This window comes from Pseudorca crassidens, chromosome 11 (genome assembly GCF_039906515.1).
Source record: "Pseudorca crassidens isolate mPseCra1 chromosome 11, mPseCra1.hap1, whole genome shotgun sequence".
NCBI lineage: Eukaryota > Metazoa > Chordata > Mammalia > Artiodactyla > Delphinidae > Pseudorca > Pseudorca crassidens.
In genome coordinates, this window is record NC_090306.1 from 6,490,500 (window position 1) to 6,508,175 (window position 17,676).

The 17,676-nt window shown below is 57.3% G+C and overlaps 2 protein-coding genes across 4 annotated transcripts; both read left to right on the plus strand.

The window, feature by feature from the left end:
• Nucleotides 1–6,820, plus strand: LRRC23 (leucine rich repeat containing 23). 3 transcript variants are annotated; one of them, XM_067695592.1, is made up of 8 exons: nucleotides 1–138; nucleotides 768–940; nucleotides 1,017–1,126; nucleotides 1,579–1,832; nucleotides 2,925–3,055; nucleotides 3,700–3,836; nucleotides 5,683–5,968; nucleotides 6,518–6,820. In XM_067695592.1, the coding sequence occupies exons 2-7, from the start codon at nucleotides 818–820 to the stop codon at nucleotides 5,954–5,956; spliced, it is 1,029 nt and encodes a 342-aa protein (XP_067551693.1). In that variant the 5' UTR covers nucleotides 1–138; nucleotides 768–817; the 3' UTR covers nucleotides 5,957–5,968; nucleotides 6,518–6,820. The 3 variants fall into 3 exon arrangements, with proteins under 3 accessions (XP_067551693.1, XP_067551694.1, XP_067551695.1); XM_067695593.1 differs by lacking the exon at nucleotides 1–138 and adding an exon at nucleotides 198–267; XM_067695594.1 differs by lacking the exon at nucleotides 1–138 and having other exon boundaries at nucleotides 802–940; nucleotides 1,017–1,080.
• Nucleotides 6,821–7,086: 266 nt separating this feature from the next.
• On the plus strand, nucleotides 7,087–15,177 carry ENO2 (enolase 2). Its single transcript, XM_067695595.1, has 12 exons — nucleotides 7,087–7,244; nucleotides 8,500–8,599; nucleotides 9,115–9,210; nucleotides 9,361–9,419; nucleotides 9,708–9,777; nucleotides 10,361–10,494; nucleotides 10,702–10,924; nucleotides 12,153–12,350; nucleotides 13,221–13,422; nucleotides 13,627–13,735; nucleotides 13,898–13,956; nucleotides 14,261–15,177. Exons 2-12 carry the CDS (start codon nucleotides 8,515–8,517, stop codon nucleotides 14,328–14,330), a joined length of 1,305 nt encoding a protein of 434 aa, XP_067551696.1. The 5' UTR covers nucleotides 7,087–7,244; nucleotides 8,500–8,514; the 3' UTR covers nucleotides 14,331–15,177.
• Nucleotides 15,178–17,676: the final 2,499 nt, after the last annotated feature.

Consider the following 17,676-nt stretch of genomic DNA (forward strand, 5'->3'; position numbering starts at 1 on the left):
AATTACTGCCCTTCATTCGGGTTCCTAGGACTGGGAAATTGGGCTCGTAACCAGGCAACTACCGGTCTACTTGCTTCGCGGCGGATTTTCAGTTCGGTTATTCGCAGCTCTTCTCTCAACGGCTGCCAGCTGCGGAAGGCGAGTGCCCGGCCCCCCCCGTTGCCATAACAGCAGTACACAACTCCTTCTCCCTTGCCCTCTACCAAACAGTCCTTCCCTCTGGGGCCAAGACCTCTCCAGTAGAGCTTCTAGTTGAGCAGAACCAGGGTCTGCGCCCCTTTGCAAAGGAGGATTGATTGAGTGGGAGGGTTGGAGGCTGCGTGTCAGGCTGGTGTCCCAGAGGGGACAGGGAAATGGGTCTACGCGGCGTGGGAGAGTTAGAAGAGAGGAGTAGAGCAGGGGTTATAGAGATGGAAGGGGATGGGAAGGGGCAGTAGGGAGGTTTGGAGGAGAACGTGGCTTAAGGCAGAAGTGGGGAGAACTAAAGAGAGGGAAGTCTAGGAAGCTGGACACCGAGCTGCTGGAGGAGTTGGAGCCCCTGAGAAGGGCAGGAAATGTCTTGGGGGTCTGGGAAGGCATCCAAGTGAGAGGGGTCCTTGGTGGGAAGTATGAAGTGGAGGTTGGGAGTCAAAATGAGATGTTCACAGGGATGAGGAAAGAAGCATCGCTGGCAGGAGGTCTGGGGTGATAGGGTGATGAGAGGGGTACCCATTCATGGAGGTGAGGGAGGGAGCGTTGGCAGACGCTGAGGAGACCTTCTTTCTCAGGGCCGGGACCTAGCTGGATTTGACTCCAGAGCCTTCAGCAGGGAAGAAAAATGTCAGATGAAGATGATCTGGAAGACTTAGAGTCAAACCTGGATGGTCTGGAAAGGGAAGACGACGAGAAGGAGACAGAGGAGTGGGAGGACCACAGGAAAGAGGGAGAAGACTCTGAGGAAGTGAGAGCTTGGAAACAGAGGGGCCGGGATTAAGGGCTGGGGAGAAAGGGATGCCTGAGTCCGCTTCCTCCTGCAGTGGATGTCCACGCCCCTCACAGAGGACATGATGAAGGAAGGGCTTTCTGCGCTCTGCAAGACGGGTAATGGACTGGCCCATGCTTACGTCAAGCTGGTGGTTAAAGACAGGTGTGTTCATGGGGGACCAGGAGAGGTCTGAGGATGTGGGACCCAGTGTCCTTTCTCAGCCTCCATCCTGGGTGTTTCGGCTGAGGTTGGATATCTGGCATCCTGGACCAGCGAGGAGGGAAGGATAGAGTCTACTTTTCAGGACGCTGTGACTCCCTGTGTCAGAGCTGGCCTGGGCAATTGGAGGCTGTGAGGGTATGGGATGGGGGTGGAGATTCCTGTTGGACTACCTCACTAGTCTTTCAGAGTGTCGCTTCTCGGCCCTTCACAGACACAAGGTCCCTGCCCACCGTTGAGAACCCACCTACCTTCTCTTCCCCCTCCCCAGCCCTCCCTTCTGTCAGCCCCTCTCCTCTCCACTCTAAGCCATCTTCACACTGCCCTCTGCTTTAGTACCTCTGATAGTCCTTGCTGGATTCTTAACCCTGACCCTGGCCTCTACCATCTCCTAGGGATCTGACAGACATCCACTTGCTGCGTTCCTACATCCATCTGCGCTTTGTGGATGTTTCCAGAAACCACTTGACAGACTTGTCCCCACTCAATTGCCTCACCCACCTGCTCTGGCTCAAGGCTGACGGCAACAGGCTGCGGAGTGCCCGGTTGAGCGAACTGCCCTACCTGCAGATCGCCAGCTTTGCCTATAACCAGATCACCGACACTGAGGGCATCTCTCATCCTCGTCTGGCCAGCCTGGATCTCAAAGGTGGGGCCTTGGGATGGGCCTCACAAGATTCCTTCCTCGCCTGGGGCCGACATAAGTGGGCAGTGTGGTCCTTGGCTGTGCCACACAGCAATCTGCATTCATTCATTCACTCATTCACGATGGTTCACGATGACAGTTCTGTGTGCTGGAGATGTAGCAGTGAACAAAACAAAGAAAATCCCTCTTCTCCTGTAGCTTACATTGTAGTCAAGGGAGGCAGGCAATTATCAGTGATCAGTATTTTATTTTTAATTTTTGGCTGCACTGCGTGGCATGTGGGATCTTAGTTCCCCAAGCAGGGATCAAACCCGTATCCCCTGCAGTGGAAGGATGGAGTCTTAGCCACTGGACCACCAGGGAAGTCCCAATGATCACAATAAATAAGTAAATTTAGGGACTTCCCTGGGGGCCAAGACCCGCGCAGTGGTTAAGAATCCGCCTGCCAATGCAGGGGACACAGGTTCGAGCCCTGGTCCAGGAAGATCCCACATGCTGCGGAGCAACTAAGCCCGCGAGCCACAACTCCTGAGCCCGTGCGCCGCAACTACTGATGCCCGCGCACCTAGAGCCTGTGATCCGCAACAAGAGAAGCCACCGCAGTGAGAAGCCCGCTCACTGCAACTAGAGAAAGCCTGTGCGCAGTAACAAAAGACCCAACACGGCCAAAAATAAATAAATAAAAATTTAAAAAAATAAGTAAATTTATAAAGCATGTTAAAAGGAGATAAGTGCTATGGAAAAAATCAGGGTAAAGGAAAAGGGGGGAGCAGGGGTGGCGATTTCAAACAGGTTGGTTAGGACAAATGTCATTGGGAAGTTGACATTGGAGCAAAGACTTGAAGGAGGAGAGGGAGTTAGCCATATAGATTGCTGGGCACCCTTCATTCACTCCTCAAAGACTTAGGTGGGCACATCCGTCGGGCCCTTGGACTTGCCAGACCACTGTCCAGGGCTCCGCAGCCCTTAAGTCTGGAGCTGTCCCTCCTCGTATCACCTGGCATTAGAGAAGATGATGCAGAGGCTCCCCAAATTCAGGCTCTACTGCTGAACATTTGAAGTGGCCCTTTGAACTCTTGACACCCTCCTTCTCAGGGAACCACATCCACATGGTGACAGGTCTGGACCCCCAGAAGCTGATGAGCCTGCACACACTGGAGCTTCGGGGGAACCAGCTGAACAGCACCGTGGGAATCAACCTTCCTAAGCTGAAGAACCTCTTCCTGGTAGCTCACTGGGTCAGAGGGTGGTTGGTGCCGGGAAGGGGGTGCTGTCCTGGGGGCCAGGATGCCCGGTTCTAGTAGACTCGCCTACTTCATCATCATCATAATTGGTATCATTTCCTGAGTGCTTACTCGGTGCCAGATGCTGTGTGGATTCAGAGTCAAAACAGACAAGGTGCTCAGCACCTCGCAGGGCTGATAATACACGATGTGTGGATAATACAGAGACAGTTTGCTTTGATACAGGTAGCAGCACCTTGTGCATAACTGAGGTTCAGATCAGGCTAAGGAGGCCACTTATGTGTCTAGGCTTTTAGACTCTTGAGTCGCCTCATTCCAGGATGGAGCTGAAGCCATTTCTCCTCAGTGGAGCAGTGAGGCTCTTGGCGCGGGCGGTGGGCTGAAGCATCTCCTCCTTAATCAGAGGTGGCCGTGCTGGGATGGGCAGTAGGAGTCACTGCTGAGCTGTCTCTGGGTTGGCAGCTTCTTCTGGATTCTTTACTCTCTACGCGGGTCTCTACCCACCTCCACTCCCCTCCTGTACCCTCTCTACCTCTTAGATTTGCCCTTTTGCTGCATCCCTTTCTGATTTCCTTCCCTCTCCTTGCTCCCCTCTCCCAATCGATCTACTGTATCCTGGGGTCTAGGCCCAGAACCTGTTGAAGAAGGTGGAAGGCTTGGAAAGCCTAAGCAATCTCACTACCTTGCATCTTCGAGACAACCAGATTGAAACTCTGAGTGGCTTCTCCAAGGAAATGGAATCACTGCAGTACCTCAACCTAAGGTAGGAGCCCCCTCCAGGCCCCCCGTGCCTCTACCCTTGACCAGGAGCCACCTTTGCCCCTATGTTTCTCCCTGGTCCCAATCCCCCAGTTCTAGACCACCCCCAGATTCTCACCTCATCCTCCGTCCTGATCCTCCCCCGTCCTGTCCTTACTTTCTTCTGCATCAGTCCTAATTACAGCACTGAGACCTTTGTAGCCTGAGACCCCTGAACCCTATTCATTCAACCCACATATTGAGAACGTACTACGTGCCAGGCCTTGTGCTGTGTTCCGGGAACCATCTGAAGGAATCAGAGATGGTCCCTGTTCTCAGGGACTCACAGTCTGGCTCCAACCCATATAAGTTTCCACTGCCCTTCTCCATCTCCTGAGCCCCAATTCCCCTTCCAGTTTCCTGCCTCTCTTCTCCTGAGCCCCACCTGTAATGGGCCCCATACTGCTATAAAACACAAGACATGCTCAGATTTGTTTTGTTTTCCATAAATTTATTGATTTATTTATTTTTGGCTGCGTTGGGTCTTCGTTGCTGCACAGGCTTTCTCTAGTTGCGGCGAGCAGGGGCTACTCTTCATTGCGGTGCACGGGTTTCTCATTGCGGTGGCTTCTCTTGTTGCGGAGCACAGGCTCTAGGCACGCTGGCTTCAGTAGTTGTGGCACGCGGGCTCAGTAGTTGTGGCTCGCGGGCTCTAGGACGCAGGCTCAGTAGTTGTGGCGCACGGGCTTAGTTGCTCCGTGGCATGTGGGATCTTCCCGGACCAGGGCTCGAACCCGTGTCCCCTGAATTGGCAGACGGATTCTTAACCACTGCGCCACCAGGTAAGTCCCCGTGCTCAGATCTGAGGTGAGAAGAGAATTTAAAAGAAAATCTCTAGATGGAAAGGCACTGAGGATCAGGGGCGATTCTCTTGCAGCAACTCTTGTCGGATGGAGGATTTTATGTGTGTATCTTTAAGCAAAGACGTAAGGAAATTGCCTCTTTCGTCAGCAAAGACAAATCCTCGATTCTGGCAGTGGAAAAAGAGTCTCCATGTAGGGAGTGGTGGTTGTACCTTGAAGCCCAAAGTCCTGCTTTGACTGCTGGAGCGATCTCTTGCTAATTAGCTCTGCCCCCTTGGTCTGGTAGGGTGCAGGGGGTATGGTTTTCCTGTTAATGGTCTAGACAGGGATAATGGACCTTCCTCAGTGGCTATTTACCAGGGATGTTTAGAAGTAAGTGTTGGGCAGAGGGGTTGTCTCAGTGACTGGGAGGTGCCCCTGGGGCCAAAGACCTGCAAGCAAGGACAGTCCAGCCTCTGAGGCGTGAGGCAAGAGCATGAAAACAATACACAGTATCCTACAATGAGGTACTTGAGGGGAGGAAGCTTATCCTTCAGGCTCGGAGGCCCCGACCCATCCCCAGCGCCAGGCTCCTTCCTGTGGGAGCACCGAGACAGCACCATCTCCATGACCCTAGAGCCCATTTCCTTCTCCACTGGCTCGGTCCTGCCTTCTAACCTTTGGTTAGGTGTGATGACACAGAAATCTGTCCCTACAAAGGAGATTCCCCCCTACTCCCCAACTACAAGACAGGGCTGATACCTAGCTCTGCTGCTCCAAAAAGATAAATATGACACATTACAGAATAGACAGTGGCGCCTAGGGATTCCCTGAAGGGCGGAACAGGACAGGAGTAGGGTTACCCAGCATCTCTGCAGCAAATCTGGCAGTGCGTGGCAGGCCAGTCCACAGAGGCCATGTTTCTAGAGAAACCGGAGCCCAGTGGGAGACTCCCCCGAGGGCCCATACCTGGTAGCTGGCCTCCGAAGCCCATCGTTCTCTCGTGAACACCTCCCCCCACACCGGCAGGGGCAACATGGTGGCTGACCTGGGGGAGCTCGCCAAGCTGCGGAACCTGCCCAAGCTGCGAGCCTTGGTGCTGCTGGACAACCCGTGTACGGACGAGAACGACTACCGCCGGGAGGCCCTGGTGCAGGTGGCGCATCTCGAGCGCCTGGACAAGGACTTCTACGAGGAGGAGGAGAGGGCTGAGGCTGACGAGATCCGGCAGAGGGTGAAGGAGGAGGCCGAGCCCGAGCCCGAATTGGAACTGGACCAGTCATCGATCTCGCAGTTCCCCTAGCCTCCAAGGACAGTAAGGAAGGGGGCAGGGAGGCCAGAAGAGGAGGCCAAGGGCCTGGCGGACGGGAAAGGAAGTTGCTGTAGGAGGAGGTGGGTGAGGGAGGCAGAGGCAAGGAGAACCCCTGGGGAGACCTGGGTTAGGAGTCACAGATGAGGAGAAAGAACCAGAAGAGCCTGGGAGGAGCTGAGCGAGGCTTAGGAGATACATCAGGAGGCCTGAGGAGTAAGCAGTATGAATGGGGTGGCAGGCAGAGAGGTGGCTGTGGGCTGGGCAGCCACACCTGATGGGAAATGCTGGGTCTGGGGCATGGGGGGGCGGGGTTGGGGGCCGTGGTGTATGAGGATGGCAGCTGGGCCTACAGAAGGCAGGAGAGGAAGATCCTGCACTAAAGAGCAAAGCTAAGAATAACAGGACAGAAGGAAGAAAGGAGGGCAGAAGGAGGCAGGAAGAGACTGAGGCTATGAGACCAGGGAAGCGTGGCAGCTAGCACTTCAGGTGGGGCAGAGGCAGCAGTGGGAGTGCAGGGGGCCCAGAGGATTGGCTTCTGTCCTCTTCCTCCAGGAGACCAAAGATGCTGGCTCCAAGACCGAGGAGACTCCCAGTTGGGGGGGCCCACACCCCCTCTTCCGGAGACAGAGGACGCCTTCTCTTGCCCCAGGCCTAGGAATTCATCACAGCCCGCCTCCCAGACTCTGTGACGGGCACCCGGGCAGCGGTGACTGCGCGGGAGCAGCCCCTCGGGTAGGCCTGGTGGGAACCAGGCCTGGATGGGCCAGGGGAGGCTTGAGGAACTGGCTGCGGAGGCGGCGGCCTGGAGTGTTAGGAACAGTTGTTCGTTTTTCCAATAAAGAGACATTTTGATACTCTCGTGTCTGACCGGGTTTGTGAGACACTGAGGCTGTCACGGGCTTGCTTCACTGGCGTCAGGCTGAGATTGTTACTTTCCACGGGGTCGGGGCGTGGGTATGAGCGCGCGTGGGCGGCGGGGGTATAGGTCGTGGGTGGCCCCCGGCCCCTCCCACATCGCTCTCCTCCTGCCCTCCCCGCCCCATCCCATCGGTACCCCCCCCTCCTCCGCGCTCCTACGTGCGCCTCCGCTGGCGGCTCCTGAATCATCGGGGGCTCCGGGTCACATGCGCCCGCCCGGCCCTATCCGCGCCTCCCCCGCCCGCCGCCCGGGCGCCGCAGCCGCCGCCACCGCCACTCCCGCTCTCTCTGCGCCGCCACCACCACCACTGCCAGCGCCACCGACAGCGCCACCGCCACAGGCTGGGTCTGCAGCCCCGAGGTGAAGCCCCAGACGAGCCCCGCGCCCCTCCGGCCCCCTCCCCTCGCCGCCGCGCCCCCGCCCCTCTCCCCGGGCCTCGCGCATCCCTCGCCCCGCGGCGCTGCGCACCTGCTTCGCCACCCGCGCCCCGCAGGCACCTCCTTCCCCAGCCTTCCCGGACCGCTCGTCTCGGTTTCAGGCTGTCGCCCCCTCCTCATTCGTGCGCCAGGCCTCTGCGCACCTGTGTCTAACTGCGCCTTTCTCCACCCTTGTCTGCCCCCTCCCCATGCCCCTTTTCGCCTCCGGTTCTGTCGATGATAAGGTTTCGCGGTCTCCCCGGGCTGTGCATTTTTACCCTGGCACGTCCTTTGGCTTTGCATCGGGGAAATGTCTTGCTCACCCTTCCTCGGCGTCCGCAGACTTCCTCTAGACGCCCCTCTCCCACTCCTCTCCCGCATCGCCCACTCCGGTTACAGTGTTTCCACTGCACCGGGGAGGGATGGGAAGAAGGGACAATTTGTCTAGGGGCCGGGGGAGGACTGGCCCAGCCGTGCCTCTCCCCACGGGTCTCTCTTCGTCCTCCTCCCTCCCCACGGCAACCCTCAGAGACTGAGGACCCTCTCGCAGACTTCTCTACTGTACATCCCTCGGGAAGAGGAGGGACATACATTTGGAGGGAGATTGGGACCTTGGAGTGGGGGTTGGAGCATTAGATTGTGGGGGATGGGGGCTCAGGAGGAGAGGCCTCCCGCTGCCCATACGACCCATGCTCTTCTGGGCTCCAAGGAGAAATGCAAACCTAGCAGCCGGACCGCCCTGAGGAGATCTGGGGGAACCCCACCAGCCGGCTGCTGAGGGGGCGAGGGAACCACTGCCGTTCCCCTCCCCTCCCCTCCTCACTGCGGAGTCCTCCCATCTCGTTTTTTTTGTTTTTTTAACATCTTTATTGGGGTATAATTGCTTTACAATGGTGTGTTAGTTTCTGCTTTATAACAAAGTGAATAAGTCTCATCTCGTTTTTGATCCTATCCCGCCCCCCACTGCAGTGACCTCCCCTTCCTCACTGCATTGACCTTCTCCTCTCCCCACGGGCGGGGGGATGCCTTCTACAGCCGACGACTGCAGCCAGCTCCTCGTCACCCCCCCCCACACCCCGCCCAGTGCAGTAACCTCTTTCCCATCCCTCCCAGCCTCCCAGCCTTTGGCCCCTCCCACTGGTCTCAGGCTCCACCCCTCTAAGCCTCTTACCTTTCTCCTTCCTTCCCTTCCACCCAAGGAGATCCCAGCCATCATGTCCATTGAGAAGATCTGGGCCCGGGAGATCCTGGACTCCCGTGGGAATCCCACGGTGGAGGTGGATCTCTACACTGCCAAAGGTAATGGGCAGGGCCTTCCCACAGCCGCCATGCTGGCTTTGCCCTCGCCTGGCATGGGAGGCTCCCCGGGGATTCCCAGTGGGGATGGGGCGCTGGGCCAGGCTCACGAGCCTGCAGCGGGGCGGGGTGGATCCTCCTTTTCCAGGGGAGCCAGGATAGGCCGGTCTCTGTGTGCTAGTTTAGTGTGTGATACACAGCCTGCCTCTGCCCTCTGTGTTCACCGTGTGTGCGTGTGTGTACCGTGTGTGCGTGCACCGTGTGTGCTGCCTGCGTAGCTTCATTTCTGTGGGTTCCCACTTGCGCACGTGGGACCTTAGTTGGGTGGATGAGGAGGCCAGTGCTTGTGCATCCGCCTCCGTGCGTGTGTCCGGGTGGGGCGGGGCGGGGGGGTCGTTAAGGAGCACTGGTGGAAGAAGGCTGGATGCGGCTGCAGGGGCGTAGAGCTGGAAGGCTGAAGAATCTCTGGTCCCTGTGGTGTCCTCTCCCTCCATCCTCATTCCACGTTCCCCTCCCAGGGCTTTTCCGGGCTGCCGTGCCCAGTGGAGCCTCCACTGGTATCTATGAGGCCCTGGAGCTAAGGGATGGGGACAAACAGCGTTACTTAGGCAAAGGTGAGGCCCTTTGTCTTTTCCCGGCTCTCCCGTCCCTCTACTGGGGACCTCACACCAGTCCCCAGCCCTCTTCCTGCATGCCTTCCCCCAACCTTTCCTCTTCGGGCCCCGCCTGGCCTGAGCCGGCCTGACCTCTCCACCTCTCCCTAGGTGTCTTGAAGGCAGTGGACCACATCAACACCGCCATCGCCCCGGCCCTCATCAGCTCAGTGAGGCCCGCTCTTTGCTGGGGGTGGGGACCAGGGTCCTGGAAGGAACCCTGGATTAGGGGACGATGAAGGAGAGGGAGAAAGGCCCACCTCTTGGGAATCATGGTTACCGGGGAAGGATGCCCCCTGCTCCCATGGAGCTTCAGGTCCCCTAATCCAGACAGGCCGCTGTTGCAGGAAGCTGGTTGGACCCTGGCTAGATGTGAGCCTGTGTGTGGATGTAGGGGGCCCTCTGGCTTAGGGTCCAGCCTTCATCCTGGCTTTGGGTGATGGAGGTTCTGCTCACAGGGTCTCTCTGTGGTGGAACAAGAGAAGCTGGACAACCTCATGTTGGACTTGGATGGGACTGAGAACAAGTGTAAGCAGGGGCTGGGAGAGAGTCGGGGTGGGGAGGGAACTCACGGAGCAGATGGAGAACTGAGGGGCCAGCGCTGTGGGGGGCTTCTTAGGAAGGATGACCTGGGACTTCCCTGGAGGTCCAGTGGTTAGGACTCCACGCATGAGCTTCTGCTGCAGGGGGCACGGGTACGATCCCTGGTCGGATCCTGCAGGCTGTGAGGTGTAGCCAAAAAAAAAAAAAAAAAGAGAGAAGGATGACCCGAGGAGGACTAGCCCTTCAAGAAAGCATGAGTTTAACGCCAGTGGGAGGGGAATGACATTAGACAGAAGGGAGGACTTTGCAGCATAAGGAGGGGGGAGTTGGTGGCAGATAGTCTGTGGTCTCAGGGGTGTTTAGCAATAGTGCCGCTCTCTGCCCTTTCCACTCACCTCCCCTCGCCGCCCCCCACTATTTTCAGGAGAGGATGGATGAGGTGTTGCAGGAGTGGAGAGGGAGGAGGGGGGTCTCCTTTACTGGCTCCTTTTGGGGAGTGTAGGTGGAGGCGAGGCCTGGAAGGGGAAGGGGACGTGTTTGCTCAGTGCCTTCCTCTGTAATCTCCCAGCCAAGTTTGGGGCCAATGCCATCCTGGGTGTGTCCCTGGCCGTGTGTAAGGCAGGGGCGGCCGAGCAGGAATTGCCCCTCTACCGCCACATTGCTCAGCTGGCCGGGAACTCAGACCTCATCCTGCCTGTGCCGGTGAGACTATGACCTGCCCCTCCCAGGGGTGGGTGGGGAGGGAGTATGAAGCCTTGTGAGGACTGATGGGGCGCAGCTAAAGAGAAAGGATGGGGACAGGGGACTCTGAGTCCAGGAAGCTGGAGGAAGTTTGGGATTTGGGGTTGACACTCCCAGGGGCGGAGAGGGAAGTGCTCTGTGACTTTTCTGTCCTCCTGTGGCTCCCAGGCCTTCAATGTGATCAATGGGGGCTCCCATGCTGGGAACAAGCTGGCCATGCAGGAGTTTATGATCCTCCCAGTGGGCGCTGAGAGCTTTCGGGATGCCATGCGACTCGGGGCGGAGGTCTATCACACACTCAAGGGCGTCATCAAGGACAAGTATGGCAAGGATGCCACCAACGTGGGAGATGAAGGTGGCTTTGCCCCCAATATCCTGGAGAACAGTGAAGGTGAGGCCAGGAACCCCACTCCTAGCTCTAAGTCTCACTCCATCCCGGGACATCAGGAAGGGTCACACCTTTCACCAAGTCCCGAGGAGGCTGCGTGAGGGCCCCTGAGCCAATTCCAAGAGGTTCCATTCCTCGGAGTGGGTGCCAGAGGGCCTAACAAATTCACATGCAGGCCTGAGAGGACATTCTTTATCCACCCAGCCAGATCTGTAAGCATCTGCAAGTTCCCACTGGAGCCCCTGGGGATGCTGGGAGATGGTCTAGGTGACCTGTGGGATCCGTCCCCACCTTTAACTCCGATGGATCCTCAGTTTGATGAGATACACCATACTGCAGGGAATCCACTCCAAATCTATCCCATTCCCACCCCAACCTCTTAGACTTCTAGGATTTCTAGCCTTTCTCTGCCCTGGGAGAAGCCTTATAGTGAAGAGAAACTATACAGGCAGGTAGTGGCTAAGAGTTAACTTTCTGGGCCAAATTGCCTGGATTTGAACCTTGCCTTGAAGAGTTTCTGGCTGGGGATCTTGCTCACTTCTCTGTGCTTGTCTTTCTCATCTGTAAAGTGGGAACAACAGTCTCTACCTCTTAGCATATTGTGAGGATTAAATGAGATCGTATGTGTAAGTGCTTAGGTGACATAGTTAAGCCCTCAATAAATTACAGCTATTTAAAACAAAACAAACAAACAAACAAACAAACAAACAAAACTGGGCTTCCCTGATGGCGCAGTGGTTGAGAGTCGCCTGCCGATGCAGGGGACACGGGTTCGTGCCCCGGTCCGGGAAGATCCCACATGTCGCGGAGCGGCTGGGCCCATGAGCCATGGCCGCTGGGCCTGCGCGTCCGGAGCCTGTGCTCCGCAACGGGAGAGGCCACAGCAGTGAGAGGCCCGCGTACCGCAACAAAACAAAACAAGACAAAACTATGGAACTTCCCTGGTGGTCCAGTGGTTAAGAGTCCATGCTTCCAATGCAGGGGCTGCGGTTCGATCCCTGGTCAGGGAACCAAGATCCCACACACCGCGTGGCACGGCCAAAACAAAAACAAAAAGACTATTATTAACACAATTCCATTCTTCTGCCTTCCTAAAAGGTGGCCTGCTCGTCGCAGACCTGAGAATAACCCCAAAACAACCTTAACCAGACCTCTCCCTAGCAACAGCCCTCCACTTCTGTTCTGAATTTCTTTCCCTCATTCCTCTTCGCCCATCGTATTCCATCCCCAGCCTTGGAGCTGGTGAAGGAAGCCATTGACAAGGCTGGCTACACAGAAAAGATCGTCATTGGCATGGATGTCGCCGCCTCGGAGTTTCATCGTGATGGCAAATACGACTTGGACTTCAAGTCTCCCGCTAATCCTTCCCGATACATCACTGGGGACCAGCTGGGGGCCCTCTACCAGGACTTTGTCAGGAACTATCCTGGTGAGAGCAAGGGCTGTGGCAGGGGGAGGGCAGGGGGCAGGCAGGGATGTGCTGGGGACAACTCTGGACCTTACGGGGGTGCTGACCCGGGTGTCAGGGAGAGATGTCCTGAGAGGAACCTGAGAACCAGGGATGGGGTGAAGGAGCCTCCTGCAGAGGTTGGGCTTTGGATGTCGTGTAATTGTGCAGGTACCTGTGGTGAATCTGTTCCATCTGCTTTGGATCCTGATTAAAGTCATGATCTCTGAAGCTGCTGGGATCAGGGGGCGGGTTTGGGAGGAACCAGGCCTGGTGAGAGGGTGACTGGAACTAGCACAGTTCAGGATCTTTGGTTGAGAAAACTGGATGCTGGGGAATTCCTGGCAGTCCAGTGCTTAGGACTCTGCACTTTCACTGCCGAGGGCACGGGTTCAATCCCTGGTCAGGGAACTAAGATCCCATAAGCCAGCAGTGTGGTGGCTGGATGCTGGATACTGAGTGGAGCTGGACGTCATGTGGGTGCGGAGGTGCTGAATCGCCCTCTCTAGGTCCCCCAGTGGTTTTTACCCCAGGATGGAGGTACTTGGCTTCCAGTTCCTGAGACAGAGCAAGAGAAAATAGATTTTGCAGAATGAAGTTTTTAGAATAGCAACGAGGAAGGGCTTCCTGGTAGAAGATGGGAAAATACCAAGATAGGTTGTGAGAAAGTTTCTAAACTCTTGTTTTTTGAAAGGTTTTATGGAAGAATCAAGAAGCAGTTAGGGCAGGCTTGTTTCGGGGGAAGCAGGGGTGAGGAAGCTGAATTGGCCAGGGGGTCTGACCCGTCCATTCAGGGAATCTCAGCGGGGTGTTCCTGCCTGACTCAGAGCCTCCGCATCGCTCTCCCATCAGTGGTCTCTATTGAGGACCCCTTTGACCAGGACGACTGGGCTGCCTGGTCCAAGTTCACAGCCAACGTGGGGATCCAGATTGTGGGTGACGACCTGACAGTGACCAACCCAAAGCGCATCGAGCGGGCCGTGGAGGAGAAGGCCTGCAACTGTCTGCTGCTGAAGGTCAACCAGATCGGTTCGGTCACCGAAGCCATCCAAGCGTGAGTGCCTGCCGTCCCCGACTCAGCCCGTTTCTCCCAGCCCAGTCTTGCCCACAAGTGCTGAAGGGGGCAGGGAACCTGGAGTCACTTTCACGGCTCTCCTGGTTCTGCTCCCTCTGCCCAGACGTTTCTTGACCAACATAGGGGATGAGAAGAGGGTGCGGGCGTGAGGCGTTGGGGCTCAGTGCTGCTGTACGGATGCAGGTGCAAGCTGGCCCAGGAGAATGGCTGGGGGGTCATGGTGAGTCACCGCTCGGGAGAGACTGAGGACACGTTCATTGCGGACCTGGTGGTAGGGCTGTGCACAGGCCAGGTGAGCGCCAGGGAGCCCTTTGTGCAATTGGTGGGTTCTAGGCTCGGGTGGCTCTCTCCTTCCAGGTGTTTGCAGGTGTTGGGGGAATTTCAAGGGAGTATAAGTTTTCTTTCACGGGGCAAAGGGCGGCCACGGAACTGCTTCTCTTTTGTGGTGTTTCAGATCAAGACTGGTGCCCCATGCCGTTCCGAGCGTCTGGCTAAGTACAACCAGCTCATGAGGTGAGGGGACCCGGGGAATGGAAGCCCAGGGCCCAGGGGGTTATAAGCTGTGTTTCTCCACCATTTCATCTCCAGTGCCCGGGGCCTGGAGAACAAACAGTAGGCATCCAGAGAATACTTGTTTTTGATGGATGGGTTTACAGATGGCCTGATTGACAGCCCACGGAAAGCCAGGGAATGACCTCGCTCAGGCCAGGACCCGGGAGCAGGTGGTGCGAGGGGCTTGGAGGATGGCGGCCCCATGGGAAGCGGGGGCGGTCCTCCTGCTTCCCTGACTCTTTCCTTTCTGACTCACCTCTCTCAGAATCGAAGAAGAGCTGGGGGACGAAGCTCGCTTCGCCGGACATAATTTCCGCAATCCCAGCGTGCTGTGATCCCTCTACCTGCCTGGAGACTTGGAACCCCTCGCCCGTCCTCCTGGAACCTCTTCTTTCCAGTCCTGCTCGAAATTTCACCCCAGACAACACCCCGGCTGACCTGCTGCGCTGCTCCTTGACTGGTCCAGCCCCTGCTGTCTCCGCTCTCGCCCACTCTGGGTTCCACACTCTCCACTCCTTCCTTTCTCTTCTCCCTCCTCAAAAACTGGCCATGGACTGAGGATGTAAGGGCATCCATGGAAGACCGATCAGGGTCCGTGCCGGAGCGTCAGGGCTGGTTGTTGCGGTGTGTAGAGGGGCCGTGTGTCATGTGTGCTTTGCGCTGGGTCTGTTCGTTTCCAGGTTGCATATGAGACAGGAACTGCACAGTGCTGAGTGGAGGGGAGTGCTGGCTGCGTGCTCAGGCCTGGCCTAAGGCACTGATGTATTATTTATTCATTTATTTATTTTTCATTCATCCTGTTAATGATTCACTTCCTCATAACTCCAGGGCCAGAAACTGGCCTGACTGGACGGGACCATGTGTCTGTATTTCATGTGACTGTAGATTCTGAGATGACCTGGGGTGGGGGTCTTGCTGGAACGGGAAGGGTCACAGAAAGGGGCCTCGATGAGGGTTCCTGTGTGCGTGCCAAGCCTTAACCTCAGCCTGGCTCGGTCCAGAGGTGGGGCTGTGTGCCCGGGGCTCCTCCCCTGTCCCTCTCTCCCCAGCCCGTCTCCCCCTCGTTCGTTCTTCCTGCAGCTGCACCTGAGCACCGTCTCACTCCCCCGTGCTGTGTTCCACAGCTGCCAGCACCTCTGTGGCGTTGAAATGAGCACCACCATTAAAGTGTGAGTCACCGTGCATTACTGTGTCTGAGGAGTCTTACTCTCGTGCACACGAGGGGAGAGAAGATGGAGCTCCTGCAAGTCGGTGAAACTGGATAGCAGAGCTGGGGAGGGCACAGAAAGAGGAAGAAGCCCAACAAATAGGCCAGGAGGATGGCATTGCCCACCTCACCCTGGCCAGGCAGGGAGCACATTGCCGTGCCGTGTCAGCAGCAAGCCTGGCCCCAGGACCCAGGGGAATTGGGGGTCCTTAACCTGGGGCCCCAGAATTCCTAAAAGTATCAAAAATTGTGTGTGTATATGCATTTTTGGAGAAAGGGATCCAAAGGGTTTGCAGATTCACCAAGGGCCTTGACCAGAGGAGGGATAAAGCTGTGGGCTGGAGCAGCTCCGGTACTGGGCCTCTCCCAGACCAAGTCCTGGCTGCTTCTGGGATCGACCAGCACTGCCTGGGCAGCACCCCCTGCAAGGTGGGGACCCGGGGAGGAAAGGATGGTGCTTGGGAAGAATGGTACTGGGGGTACAGAAGCCGGAGGAAACAGCCTTCCAGTAAACTGGGGATTCAGGACCTGGGGTGCTCAACGGGCCCCTCCCTGGGTCAGCCTGCGAGAAGGGTGCCAGTGTGTGGCTGGGGAGACGCACTATCACCCTTCAGCTCCAGCGGAGCCCCAGCATTGAGATGGGAACCCAGGAACCACCGGGGAGGAGGGGGGAGGAGGGGGCGGGGGGGAGGGGCCGGAGGAGGGGGGCGGGGGAGCCCCCTCCAGGGCTCGGATACCCGGGTGGAGCTGTGGCCACTGGAGCGTATCAAGCTTCTGTAGGCTGTTGACTGCACTGGCTACGGGGCGAGGGTGGGGGGAATTGCAAGGCTGCTCCCTCTGTGGGCCTCCCACTCTGTTTCTTCTCTGAGTTCTGGTCCTGGACCCCCTCTGCCATCCTGCCCAGCTCCAGGACTGGAAGAGGATTCCCGTTCTGTATGGGCAGGACCCGCTTCTCTGCTTTTCTCCTCCTGTGTGGCTGACAACTCAGCCCTTTTCAGTCGAAGAGTTTCTCGCCCCATCCTCTGTGCTCTTCATTACAGCGCGGGCATCTCAGCTTTCCCTTCTCTGCTGTCTCCTGGTGTCCTTTTCTGTTCCCCTTGGGGGCACACCGTACTTTTCTCTAGGGTCCATTATATCCATCTTTCTTCAGTAACTCCTGGTCGGAGCCACATTTCCTAACCTCTGCCCTTTCCTCCTTGCTAGGTCGCCTTCTCATGCCCCCCACCCCAACCCCTCAGGTACTGGCTTGGATTGGGTTACAGCTAGCTCTGCCTGGGCCTCCCAGGCCCCTCTCTCCACTTTCCTTTTGTGCCGTTGCCTGGAGACGGGTGGGTCGTGGGGACTGGGGCCAGAGAGGGAGCTGGGGTGAGGGATGGTGGTGGGGTGTGTGTGATGCTCCCTGAAGCTGAGTTGTGAGCCCGGCCCTCAGGTAGGGGAGGAATTGGAGGGGGTAGGCCCTGGCTTCTCTTCTCACTCTCCTTATCCCGTTTCCACCACTGCCTACGTTTTTCTTTTAGGCTCCGCTATGTCACCATCCTAGCCCATCCCTTAGTGGTTAAAAAAGGAGGGAGAAGAGCTCGGCCTGGAAAGGAGCTGGGAAGAGCCTGGGCCAGGGCCCAGTGGGGGACTGAACTGAACAGTGCAGACAGGGAGGAAATGCAATGGAGGGGGAACCATGGGGAGAGGAGGAGCCTTGGAACAAAGTTGGGGGGTGGGGAGAAGGAGCTGGGGTTCTCCTAGGACACAGATGAAGGGAGTGGGCAGCGGGGGTGGGTGGGTGGGGTGGAGCTGTCTGGAAAGCCCTGAGGGATAAGGAAGGTGGGACTGGGGTAATAAAGTGAGTGCCAACCAGTTCAAGAGTCTGAAGAGTGGTGATTCATTCCTAGGCCAGGGAAGCCTTCCTGCTCGGGTTCCCCCGTGCCACAGGATCCATTCAGAGCTTCTGGTACTCCTAGAACTAGGCTGAGCCCGGCCCAGGGAAATAGGAGGCAAAATCTACCAGTTGCTGCAGAGCCAAGCTCCTTCCCTCTCAGAAGGCTGGTGGGATCCTACCCTCAGGGCCCATCCTGGGCCTCTAGCTGGCGGGCTCACACACAAACACCACCCCCAGCCCCGACCTGGAGCGCTACTGAGGGCTCCCAGTCCAGACTCCGGCTCCAGCTCTTCCCGTTTCCCAGCCTGCCTCCCTCCCATTCTCTGGCCTTCCCGATCTCAGCTGCCAAAAATCACCCAGCGTCTTGGTGTCCTTTGTCCTGAGAGATGTTGCTGCTCGGTGTGGGGCAGGGAGAGAGCCCAGGAGACTCTGGGGGGTGGGGACTGGGGGTGCTGGCCTCCTGGCTGAAGACTGGGAGTGGCTGGGGACTGTCAGGGGCAGAGGCTGCCTGGAGAGGGGTCTGCGGTGGAGCTGTCTCCACATTAGAATGATCTCGATGGGGGAACCTGGGCACCAGGGGTTGTCTCCACGTGGAGCCTAA

Coding starts and splice junctions, on each gene's coding strand:
- LRRC23 (XM_067695592.1), top strand. CDS start 818: ATGTCAGATGAAGATGATCTGGAAGACTTAGAGTCAAACCTGGATGGT. Junction 1,127..1,578: donor AAGCTGGTGGTTAAAGACAG/GTGTGTTCATGG, acceptor ACCATCTCCTAG/GGATCTGACAGACATCCACT. Junction 3,837..5,682: donor CTGCAGTACCTCAACCTAAG/GTAGGAGCCCCC, acceptor CCACACCGGCAG/GGGCAACATGGTGGCTGACC.
- ENO2 (XM_067695595.1), top strand. CDS start 8,515: ATGTCCATTGAGAAGATCTGGGCCCGGGAGATCCTGGACTCCCGTGGG. Junction 10,925..12,152: donor TATCCTGGAGAACAGTGAAG/GTGAGGCCAGGA, acceptor TTCCATCCCCAG/CCTTGGAGCTGGTGAAGGAA. Junction 12,351..13,220: donor CTTTGTCAGGAACTATCCTG/GTGAGAGCAAGG, acceptor CTCTCCCATCAG/TGGTCTCTATTGAGGACCCC.